The sequence below is a fragment of the Rosa rugosa genome, chromosome 3, assembly GCF_958449725.1.
Source record: "Rosa rugosa chromosome 3, drRosRugo1.1, whole genome shotgun sequence".
NCBI classification, from domain to species: domain Eukaryota; kingdom Viridiplantae; phylum Streptophyta; class Magnoliopsida; order Rosales; family Rosaceae; genus Rosa; species Rosa rugosa.
In genome coordinates, this window is record NC_084822.1 from 6008678 (window position 1) to 6020700 (window position 12023).

The 12023-nt window shown below is 38.0% G+C and overlaps 2 protein-coding genes across 2 annotated transcripts; both read right to left on the reverse strand.

Annotated features, from left to right (window-relative positions):
• Window positions 1-1297: 1297 nt before the first annotated feature.
• Window positions 1298-4155, reverse strand: LOC133740352 (ADP-ribosylation factor-like protein 8a). Its single transcript, XM_062168298.1, has 6 exons — window positions 3842-4155; window positions 2915-2996; window positions 2777-2809; window positions 2524-2645; window positions 1980-2141; window positions 1298-1734 (listed from the first exon to the last, which is right to left on the reverse strand). Exons 1-6 carry the CDS (start codon window positions 3877-3879, stop codon window positions 1617-1619), a joined length of 555 nt encoding a protein of 184 aa, XP_062024282.1. The 5' UTR covers window positions 3880-4155; the 3' UTR covers window positions 1298-1616.
• A 2168-nt stretch (window positions 4156-6323) lies between these two features.
• Window positions 6324-9598, reverse strand: LOC133739035 (endo-1,4-beta-xylanase 5-like). The gene is made up of 7 exons (XM_062166748.1): window positions 9404-9598; window positions 9197-9243; window positions 8879-9062; window positions 8598-8764; window positions 8313-8411; window positions 7410-8204; window positions 6324-7158 (listed from the first exon to the last, which is right to left on the reverse strand). Exons 1-7 carry the CDS (start codon window positions 9456-9458, stop codon window positions 6808-6810), a joined length of 1698 nt encoding a protein of 565 aa, XP_062022732.1. The 5' UTR covers window positions 9459-9598; the 3' UTR covers window positions 6324-6807.
• Between the last annotated feature and the right edge of the window lie 2425 nt (window positions 9599-12023).

Genomic DNA, 12023 nt, shown 5'->3' on the forward strand with positions numbered 1-12023 from the left:
GCAACAAAATTGGAGCCAAACATTTGCTTTACGAAAGATATGAACGACTCTGATTGAAGCAAAAAAAAACGACAATCCCGTGTCATGAATAATCATTTTGAGTCTTCAAGGACGACCACAATTGCCATTAACACAATTGATAACAAGTTCCGAGTCACCATCCAATGCACAAGGCTTTTATCTTTAGCTATGAAGAAGGACATCTCTTAAAGCAATGCTCTCTACCAAGAGGACATTTGTGCGATCAATGAATCCTTCTTCAATCAACAATAACATTACATCTTTCAATATGAAACCAGCAACAACAACACCGTTCTACGTAACACCACCATCAAAATTAACTTTAAAAGTGCCACTAGGAGGAGGATCCCATTTGATCAGAGTTTTAGGATGTTGGCGACAAACTGTAGCCTGATTATAATCATTAAAAGCTTGTCCAAGAAAGGCTATCTCAACTTCAGATTTTGAGTGGCAATACTTACAGGATATTAGTAGTATCACAAGTCTACTAATGTGTTGAATTAGTCTACTTCTATGTAGAACTAAATTTACTTGATGTAACTGATGTACTGTAGAACTTCCCGGCAAGTTTAAAGATTTTTCTTCTTCTTATATAATTAGATTTTCAATACTATTGTAGGACACTTAATGGAGTGGTTGTCCAGAAACTAACATTTGTCAGAGATATAAGAAGTAGACTACATATATTGTGCAAGACATCAATTCTTGAAGGCCATTGGTGTTCTTCAATTTACTACATTACTACACTACTTAATTATGAGATAACATTAGTTGTATGGTTAGTGGGGTTAGTGGTAAGAGTGGGGTAATTAGAGAGCTACTTCTCACTAGGATGTACCACAAATACACCTCAACTTCTCCATTTTATAAAGAATTTGACGCATCACCATTTCACATGTCAATCGAATCATTCACAACCATATCAATACAAAACAACTTTTTGCTCTCTATACTCCTCTCTTTCGTTTTTCTATCTTTTCTATTTCAGTTAGTACGTGACTCCCAACAAATGCATAATTTTAATAAAAACTGAGAAACACTAAACACACAAAATTTAAGAAGGCTATCCACATGGAATTAGCTAAATGGGTCAAAGATACAGACGTGATCATGTGAGGTTTTATTTAGTTAATTTCAATTCTTGATCAACAACGTATGAGTTAAAAAGGAATAACGGAGGTTAGGGGCAGCACCAACCAAACTGCACAATGCTCTTTCACCAAAGGAAAAAAAAAATGCACATTGCCTCACCAGACAAGAACACAGACATTGCACATTACACTACACAAACTCAAATTTGTTAACCAAAATAATGAAATCCAAAGTCTGTACATTACAATTCATAGAGTCAAATTCTGTACATGACACTCAAATCATAGTATCCAACACTACGTTTTGAGACAAGGGTGCAGCAAAGACCCATAGGTCAACCAAAGCAATAGATACTTAGTCTGCACGAAGCACATAACAGAAGACGATGGTCAGATATTGACAAACCCGAGGAGGCAAACAGCAAAAGTCACTCCAAAGCAGATTGAAAATCCACACTCTACGGAACTGGAACATCGTCATATGTTGAATACGAGCAGGACAGCTCAATTTTTGGCTTTTGAATGCTTTACAAGCCAATCAATGACGGTATCAATGTTGGTGGAGTTCTTGCAAGAAATCATGAAGCAACAAACTTCCCTATCAGTAATGGACTTGAGCTCCCTGCACGCCAGAAAAGGATCCTTATTACAAAATCCATATATGAAGTGCACAGCAGTTAATGGCCATTGGAAAATGAACAGTACATGTCATTTCCCAAGCCGAAGAATGTAAAAATCAATGTTGCCAGCCAGTTTTATGCAACATGACAATTATGACCATGTTCCATCCGATACAATGGATGAATGGAATATGTATCAAACAGAAGAAGTTCGTAAACAAGGCTTGGACAAACACTCTCCACTTACATTTGTTCTGTCAAATCTTCCTTGGTCAAAGCTTCCTTTTTGTCAATCTTGTTACCCAGTACAAGCAATGGAATGCCACTAAGCGATGGCTTGCTCAACAGATCATGAAGTTCTCTTCTCGAAACAGGTAAGTTGTCATAATCAGCAGCATCCACAACATAACTGCAACATGGAAAAATCAGAAGAATAAGTAGGTGATAGAAATATAGCACAACATACTGGTGACTTAACATGTCAATTAAAACACAGGTGCATGAAGAGTCATGCAGGAAAAGTTTATGTCAGTAGTAAAAGGTAAAAAGCGTAAAGAAAGCAAGGCTTTCAAATAAATTCAGTTACAAGGTCAGATCAACTTAAATCTCAGCAGAAAATTGCTTATAAAAGGTAAACATCTTACAGAAGAAAAGTAAACACATGGAAAATACAAACATCTCTAGTATCTGACCAGCAATACTACAAAGACATGCTGAAGAAAGAAAAGAGCATTTGAATGATATATGCAGTTGCCTACAAAAACATACATACAAAAAAGATAGAGACATACACAATAGAAGAAACTGCTCGACAATATCTTTCCCACATGCTTCGAAACCTTGGTTGACCACCAAGATCCCACAGCTTTATAGTGACGTTCCCTTTTGTAACTTTCCTCATATTGAATCCAACCTGTAGACAAAGAATATGCCTTTCTTGAGTGAGATATTTAAAGAAGCAAATTCTGAAGAAAAAAAAACACATTTTCCGACAAAAGTAAAGGCCTAAGAGGCTAAGATGCATTCTTGAAAAAGATGACATACCGTAGGGATCATGTCTTCACTATATCCACCAGTCTATAGAATAAGATCAAGAAACACATGACGAGATCAGTATCAAACCAAAATACAGAGAAACAAGCATACAGTATGTATTTCATCCCAGAAAACATAGCTACTTACTGCAATAACATTCACAAGTGATGTTTTTCCGGCATTTTGAAGGCCTATCAAAGATAGTTCCATTTCTTGCTTGAAAAAGAGGCTACAAGTGGGAAAAAGAGGAACTAGTAAGAACATAGTTTAAACAACTGTAATAGGTTGTCACTGATAAAAATTGATGTCTAACGAACAGATTCAATATTTTACTTATGACATCGCTCTATCCTTCCATAAATTGTGCAACTGACAACAATTATCAGTAACGCAATACTGGTTCAGTGGCTTCTTAGTTATCAAGTTCCCAGGTATCTTCCACAAACCAATCTAGGAGTCACCAAAATGAAATTCGAAGATGTCGCTCAAAGAATGTCTTGACATGTTAACAAGTAGTCATTATGGAACATAAACTGGACACAATTCGGCACCATTATGTATCCAAACGTTTCAAGCCTATCCAAGCAACACCATACCGACTTACAACACCATTCTCCAACAGAGCAAATCAATTACGAAGATCACAAAACAATCAAAGTAATCAGGATTAAAGCCTCTAACTTCCCTAATCTACAAAGCTCCACCAACATCATCACACAAATTCGAAACACTCAAATACAGAGCCAGGATCAAAAGCTATTCTTCTGACACAAGTTTGAGTACAAATAAACAACCATGAACATTGTCCTCAGATCAATTCCATCTCCAAACTATCTCTGAATTCAACGTCTCGACAAACCAAAAATTCCAGACTCAAAATTTCAACTCTTTTCTTCATTCCCCTGTTTCGTTTCAAATTCCCCATATATTTTTCTCATTAACCAAGCACCAAGCAACAAAAATCTAAAAAGAGTACGAATTTCCGCAAACAATTCAAACACAATTTCAATTTCCCAGCATCCAAAACAATGAAAACAAATAGTGAAAAAAAAAAAAAAATTGAATCAACTTTACCTTCTTAGCCAATTGAGAAAAGCTTCCCACAACCCCATTGGTAACTCAAAAACTCAAAAACCCCAATACAACAAACAACTCAACACCTGCGTCAGATTAAAGGGTTTCCAACGAATTTCAGAGTTTCAAAACTTGGTAACGGAAATTTAACAGCTTTTTGAAACAAAGAGGAAACAGTATGATGATGAGGATGACAATAATAATAATAATCAGACAGGAATCGAAGAATGTTGGAGTTTGTTCGTTTCTCTCCACGCGCGGAGGGGGAGGTGGAGGGAGAGTGTTGGGGTGATGGGAGGGGAGTGATTGGAGGAGGAGAGAGACGCGCGGAGGAGAAGGTGTGGGGGTGGGTGGGTGGGTTTTGTGGTGGTGACAAAAATCGAAGGTGGGGAGCGGTGAAACGAGGTCGTTTTGTTGGGGGGTGATTTTGTCGTGGTTAGGCGGCTCCAAGTTCCAGGCTGCAGCCAGCGAATCATTAAATCTTGTTTGATTGGAATGGGAGGGGAAAAGTCTCATGGGGGTTGGGATCTGTTGTTTCTCAACCTTGTTTGTCGTCTCCTTGGCTCCTGCTTAGATTAGTGACACGTCTACACACAGACATACATATATTCATTTTTAGGGCAGAATTATATACCCATTGATTTTACTAATACCTTGGGTTAGGAGGTTGTATCATTGAAAGTCTACATGATGAAATTTGAGAAATAGTGTTTTAGTTACTCTTTTTTAATTGACGGGCCAGACTATTAATATAGTACTGTGATAGTTTGATGTAACTTTTTCTTTGAAGAGCCTTGATCAGTGAATTTGCTAAATGCATCTTTATAATTACCCAAATACTTGTTACCTTTCAAATATGATGATAATTAGATTAGAACTCTCACTCCATTGATTGTTAATCTATGGAAAAGTAAGCTTGGTCTCTTCTTGCTGGTGGTAGTGAGATGAGTGGTATTTCCATTGCTGCCCCAAGTCTCTGAATAGCTTCGATAAGTCTGAACAGGTCTAACGTTTTTTTTTTTTTAATTTTTTTTAATTTCATAATTTTCATTTGGGTGAGTGTGAATTTGTGATGTTGAATGAGGTTAGTGAGGGAAGTGGTATTTCCATTATCATCTCAAGTCTTTGAATAGCTCTTATATAAGGTACGTCGACCCAATCTCCCATGAAGAGAGAGAGAGAGAGAGAGATAGAATATGAATCACATCCATCATCCATGTGGCAAATTTATGAGCCCTATCTCAAGCCCCATCTCAATTTTGGTAGTGAGAGGAGTGGTATTTTCATTGTTGTCCCAAGTCTCTGAATAGTTTCGATAAGTCCAAACAGGTCTAACGTTCTTTTATTTTATTTTATTTGGGTAAGTGTGAATTTGTGATGTTGAATGAGCTTAATGAGAGGAGTGGTATTTCCATTATCATCTCAAGTCTTTGAATAGCTCTTATATAACTATATAAGGTATGTCGACCCAATCTCCCATGAAGAGATCGAGAGAGAGAGAGTTAGAATATGAATCACATCCATCATCCATGTGGAAAATTTATGAGCCCTATCTCAAGCCCCATCTCAATTTTGGTTTGAGCCTAGAGCAAGTTCACCCGTTGGGTCACCAGGTCACATACTATTCACTGTTTTTTAGTGTATATTTTCATTATCTGGGTCACGAAATACACTGTGTCTGTGACCCAGGGCACGAAATACACTGTGCAGGTCATCATGGTGACCTAGAACACTGTTCAGGGTGACCCAGGGCACGAAATACACTGTGCTCGTGACCCAGAGCGTGAAATTAACACTAAAAAGTAGTGAATAGCGGGTGACTTGGTGACCCAACGGGTGAACTTGCTCCTAGCATGTAACATTTCCTTCTTGAATATATCTTCTGCCCATACTTGTATTGGATACGAAACAATACCCGTGTTACACTAAACCATACTTACCCTAATCTTAAGCTAATCAAGATGAGTGATAGCACTCACTATATATCCAAACCATTTTACATAGGCCCATGTCTTCTAGCCCAACTAGGAATAGCTAATTATCTTAGATCAAGTCCTATGGACAGGTGTCGCTTGCTTCCAGCTGTAAGGATCTTGATCCCAAGTAGTTTATATGCTGTACTGGAATCCCATTTTGAGACATGAATGAAAATATGAACGAACTTATTTTGAATTTCCTTTCTTTTCCCTTCTGCATTTTCCTTTGTTCCTATCAATCAGATTCTATGGACCAACTAACCAAAAATGGACACCATGGAGAAATTCAATTCGGGGCCCAAGTAATAATACTGAATATGGCAACAGGTATCGCACTCTTGCCGTTGCAATCATTTATACTATATATAAAGTAGCCAGGAAATTACATGCATGAGAGCATTCTCGTACGTACTAAACGAGGACAAGTGTGACTTCCTATGGCATTAGGAAGCATCCTAGAAGCAGCTCAATCTTGTGTTATTATGGGCAAAAATCCAAGCACTCTAATTATAAGTACCTCCTACCAGACTAGCCTGCCTTTCAGTCATTCCTATAGAACTACTTCAATTTAATCAGTCGGAGTTTCTGTGCATGCAATTTGGGTTGATCGACCAGGAAGGGGGGATGGCTCTTCTGCTACTGATTTGCGAGGGGCTGAGTGGCTTCGTTTCGACTATTTGGGATCTGCAAGAGATGCGTTTTGCAGCCGTTTTTGAAGATGTTAGCTTTCTTGCACTCACAGTTGTCTTGGCTGCATTATCCTGCTTCATTGCTACTAGGAGATCATAAGAGTTGCAAATGCTATTGTACTAAATTTGTTCTAAGCAAAGGGATTGGCTCCCTTTTGTATATATTGTTATATACTACCTTCCTACCTATGCTTGTTACATTTACATTAAAAAAAAAAAAAATTGTTGAACTTTCTCTGCGTTCGAAGTCTTAGATCATTTATTTCTTCTTATTGATATTGACATTATACATTGTAGTATATCAAGTATCAATCTGAACTTGAACAAATGCCTGTGGTTTGTCTTTTGTAACCTTAAAGCTTAGTGTAGCTGAGGAATTGGTGACATTGTCTTCAGCAGCTGTAACCTCATAATCTCCATGAAACAAGGAAACATCTATAAATCCTTGATCATCAGTTGTCATTTCCAGAGGCCCTGTTTTCCACTCGGCAATCAGCTTATCCACAACATCTCCTGATGGAGTGTTGTTGAAGTTCTTATCTACAAGAGTGGTTTCATTAAAACCAGCTGTGATTGGACCTACGAACATGATGATCCCTTGGACCGCAGGATGCGAATAACCCTCCCTTAGTACCTCTTCCAAGTACTGGGCCTGCACACAAACAATTTGATAAGTAACCTTATTGTCGGCTTGATATACATTGTTGGTCATGTACCGACATATTAAGTTTGTGTATGTCAAATTGTTGTATAACATGGTATCAGAGCTGTAGTAGGCTGCACGGATCCTGCAACCGAGGTGGAGCTAGCTTAACCTATAGGGATGCTAGATTCTCTATCTCTAGTTTTACTTCTCTGTCTTTACATATTGTAGTATTGCTTAAAACAAATTATTAGAATTACCTGATATGGGCCTACTCCCACACTCACTTCTGTAAGCCATATTGGATATCCAGTTGCACCTAAAAAGTCTAAAACAGATCTCATGTAAGCAAGATTTGGCTGACCAGAACCAAAGTGACCTTGCAAACCTATTCCTGCTGTCAGATTAGCATTTCCAGGATATGACAGGATCTCTTCAAGTTTCTTCTTGTAGTTGGCTGGACTTGATGCCTCGTCGCCACTATATTCCATGGTATTATACTCATTCATGAACATCATTGTGCCAGGATCAAGCTGTTGAGCTGTGTAGTAGAATGCTGCAGAAGCGTTCTCGCCAAGTTTATCCTCAAAGAATCGGAAGTGAAGATTCTCATTCATTACATCCCAAGCAATTAGTTGTCCTCTGTATCTAGAAACCACTGAATTGATTCTCTGTGCTGATGCTGTTCGTAGTTTCTCGGGGGAAATGGTACTGTTAACCCAGCCAGGCTGCATTTTTGGATCATCCCAGAAGACATTGTGACCTCTAATAGATACGCCATTCTCTTTGGAAAATTTCACCATGCCATCTGCAATAGTATAGTTTTCTTGGCCTTCTATTTTCTCAGTGCTGTACCACTTCATCTCATTGGTGAAAGTGGTATATCTAAATCTTGATGCAAACCAATTCTGGTAGTCGGTGCTTGTGAGGATGTTATGGTTCATGCAACATCCGAATGGGAAGTCCGACTTCGTCTGCTTGATGGACACTTTAGCACCTGTAAGAGGAGCTTTATTTGCCTGAGTTACCTGCAACCTCACCTTACTCTTTCGTCCCTGCAGGGTTTAAATCAATTGAGGACTTCATAAAATGACACGACACGAATTTCCTCTCTATATGTCAAATGTGATGTGCATAACAAATTAACAAGGATCTCGGTTTACCACAATAATGCTTTTGTCTTGGTGTGATTTCCATTCCTCCTTGGTGAATGGTTGTAACGAGACATTGTCCACCCATATTTCCACTAATGTATTTTTGCTCTACATAGGAGATGCATGTAAAAAAATTCATTTAGTCCAAAAACTAATTGGAATTTGACCTTAAAAAGGATTAGAAAACTTTGGATATGTTAGATTTGCAGTCAAGGATCTCTACGCACGGATTCCTCTAAGCAATCAATGATTTCCAAAAGAAGGAGACGATCCAAACTTCATATTTCACTTTACCTCAAAAAAAATCTCAACCAAGCTTGTGAAATTTGCTACTACGCCACCTTTTAGCAGGGTCCAGCAACCATGCTCAGCTACCACATCACCACCACGTATGTTTTCGCCGGTGGGGAACTTAAAAACAACAGCTACAATCTCACTTCCTTCACTGACTTGGACAGAAGCTGAAATTTAAGCAAACTATCAAAACCATGTAACAAATACAATAATCAAATTGACACTAGCGCATATATATATATATATATAAACAGTAAGTTGATGGTTCTGAAATTGTTTACCAGAAAGAGTATAGATTTTCCCTTGCTCAACTTGAACCTTCTGCGAGAAACTGTTTGATGCAGTTTTTGATATTCGTTCTCTGATTTTTCCTTGTCCAAATGCTTTCCATCCTTCAATGTTGTGATTAACTGGGTTAACTATAATCCCTCCTCCATATAAAGCTTCTAGGGGCTCTTTCAAGCACTGTTTGACCAAAATGATAAAAATCAACAATGCTTCTAGGGGCTAATGAATATTCGCAATACTCTAGTCATTAACAACTTCATATCTTTATGTTTCTATATGTTTGATGATTACAATATGAGTTAAAGTCTTGCCTTTGTTGTAGTCGTGTAGTTGTAGGCAGAAGCAGAGGTCCCATCCCCTGTAACAGAAAACATAATTAGCAAGAACATATTGCAAAAAACATTAGTTACAACTATGTTTCAGAAAAAATAAAATTTAGATAATCCACATGCTTAATCATCAGTTTTCTTCCCACGGTTAAAATATATTGAACCATAAAGATCGAGAGAGAACAAAACCAAAATACAGAAAAATGCAGGCAAACAATAGACTGGTGCAAGCTTTTTTAAACATCTTGATCAATCACTAGTTCACAACACAAACAGCACTGCGGTGGTGTTTGCCCAAGAATCTGCAATATTTCAAAAAGCTATATATGCTCTGTTGGTTCTCTGTATATCCCTCATTAGTAGAAGGTGCATAATATGATTTTCTCAAAGCACATATACATATATATATAATTCATGAATGCATTCCACACATTAGGTAAATGCATCTAGTTTGACAGTCAAACCACCTCAGCTATTCACACTTAGTTTGACTGTCACGCTGAAAAATTTCTTTGTTGAACGTTTTTTGTTTTTTCTTCTCCGATGAATGCTCTCTTTGATAACAAGTTTAGGAATTCGAGTGTTCTTAAAGAAATCTCGGCCTAGAACTAGACGTGGAGCGTTAGGTGAAGGGAACTAAGACGCTATACATTATTATGAAAGGCTTAGATTTTCCGACGAGGGAACTTTACGTTTCCAAACAGTTTTAAGTAGTAAATGCATTAATATAAACAATCAATAACGAGGTTTGTCATTAGAGTCAAAATCCAGTAAATTGAACGGAAAGTAGTCCAGTATGTATTCATAATTATTAATGAAATGTCTGTTTTTACCTCTGGTTTAGTTTCAACGAAGAAGACAACATATGTTTCTTGACTCTCCTCTCTAAAATTTTGTTTTGGTGTCCTTTTACATAGTTAACTTACATGACTTGTGTTTTGTACCTATTAGTGAATCCAAATAAAGACAATTCCTGCATAAAATGTTAGATATATATAGATCACTGTTTTAAGTGCAGGGTTTCATGGCGTGACTGGTGTCCCGTGAATCTTTTCATCAGTGTTGCATTAAAGAGTTTCAAGTGCTGTGAACCTGTGATTGTTAAGCATAGAAATTAAACAATTAGGGAACAAACTCTGTTAGACTACAATTATATAGATTTGGAGCTAGCTAGTGGTGTCTGCACTCGGATGGGATGTATCCAAATTTTTCATGTCTTATTGAGGGGCGCCATGCCATCTCCATTTCTTGAATGTTTGGTTTCCTGTTTCTTTAAAGAATCATCAACGTACCATATAATATATGCAAACCCCATACTCAATGTTATGCAAATTCCATACTCAATGTGGTACCTTGGCAACTAAGTATAAAGTGGAGCAATTGCTTGTACCGGATTTTCCGAATAGAGTTTCGCTCTTCTCATATTTTTCGTGAAGGTAACTAAGCTGTAAATGTTTTGGCAAATGAAGGGATAAATTCATTAGGTTTAACATGGTGGGACTTGCCACTAGATTCTGTTCTCTCTTTTTGTAATAGCGATTGGTTGGGGCTTCCCAACTTTCGATTCTATTAGTTTTCTTTTTAGTTGCGTGTTATAGGTTTGTTGTTTGTTTTTGGTGGGATAAGATTTAGATCCCTTCTACTATGGTGTACTCTTTTTCCTTTTTAATATAGGGAAATTTTTAACAACAGTACACGACAAATGGATAACACCGTTAACCCTATGTCATTATTCATTTGGTCCAAGGGTAATTTAGTACTTTCCATTCTCTCTCTCCTCTAATCTCTCCACCGCACCCAGCCTGCTTTTTCTACTCTGTGATTCAAACAACACCCATAGCAAATTTCAACCCAGACAAAGCCAAGTCCTTAAGCAATTTACAGCCCAACCCACCTACCCCTACCCCTACCACCAACACTCTCACTTACTCTTTCAAATCTTCTCTCAGCTGCACTAAAAATTGTCAAAAAAAATCACAAGTCGTTGAAGAAAGGAATGAGTAGCTGGAGAGAGAGAGAGAGAGGAGAGGATGAAGGCCGAGTTGCAGAAGACGTTTGAGAGGCTCAGAGTGGTAGAGGAGGCGAAGGAGAGGCTATGCTCACAGCTTGAAAGCTTCATGGGTTTCCGGCGAGGTTTTCCGATTCTGGCCAAATCGTGGTGGCTCACTGATGTCAGAAGCTTCCTATCGTCCTCTCCAACATATCCACAGTGTTGGTTTGTCCAAATGATAAGGCAGAGAGAATTGAAGCTTCATTGCTTCCAGCGAGTTTTCTGGCGACTCCGGTCACTGTTGATGGTAAATGAGGTATGAAACTTGATCAACTCTTCGAGGTCTACATGTTTATTTTCTTGGTTTTGATTTTAGTGAAGGTTTGAGAAATTTGGAGTTTTGGATGATTTCGGGCACAGTTAAAACCACCGTGTGTGACGGTTGTGCTGGTCTTCCGGGCTCATTCTAGATTCAGTTCTTGCTCAGGAACGTGTTGTGAGGATGTCCATGCTTAAAGATTGTTTCTTGGTTTAGAAATGTTGAATTATGATTTTGGTAGTGATCTTTTACTATTCATAGCGGGAGTGGTGGCGGCAATGGTTGGTAGTGGTTCATACCTGGATTATGGTTTCGGTTTTGGATGGGGACGAGACAGAGAGAGAACATGAGTTTGCTGGGTTTGAAAGGGGACGAAAGAAAGAGAGAACAATACTCTCTCCTATTTTTTATTTCTCTATTTTCATTAATTATTAATATTAATAATCTATTAATACTAAATTAGGGAGTGACTGATTTGCCCCTCAAAGTTTGACCAAAAT

Excerpts from the sequence above, each read along its gene's own strand:
- LOC133739035 (XM_062166748.1), bottom strand. The coding sequence starts at position 9,458 with ATGTTTAAAAAAGCTTGCACCAGTCTATTGTTTGCCTGCATTTTTCTG. Across the intron at positions 9,244-9,403 it reads CTGCATTTTTCTGTATTTTG|GGGATGGGACCTCTGCTTCT; the intron begins GTTTTGTTCTCT and ends TTTCTGTTACAG. Across the intron at positions 8,765-8,878 it reads GAAAATCTATACTCTTTCTG|CTTCTGTCCAAGTCAGTGAA; the intron begins GTAAACAATTTC and ends CTTAAATTTCAG.
- LOC133740352 (XM_062168298.1), bottom strand. The coding sequence starts at position 3,879 with ATGGGGTTGTGGGAAGCTTTTCTCAATTGGCTAAGAAG. Across the intron at positions 2,646-2,776 it reads GTGAAGACATGATCCCTACG|GTTGGATTCAATATGAGGAA; the intron begins GTATGTCATCTT and ends CTTTGTCTACAG. Across the intron at positions 2,142-2,523 it reads CGAGCAGTTTCTTCTATTGT|TTATGTTGTGGATGCTGCTG; the intron begins GTATGTCTCTAT and ends TCCATGTTGCAG.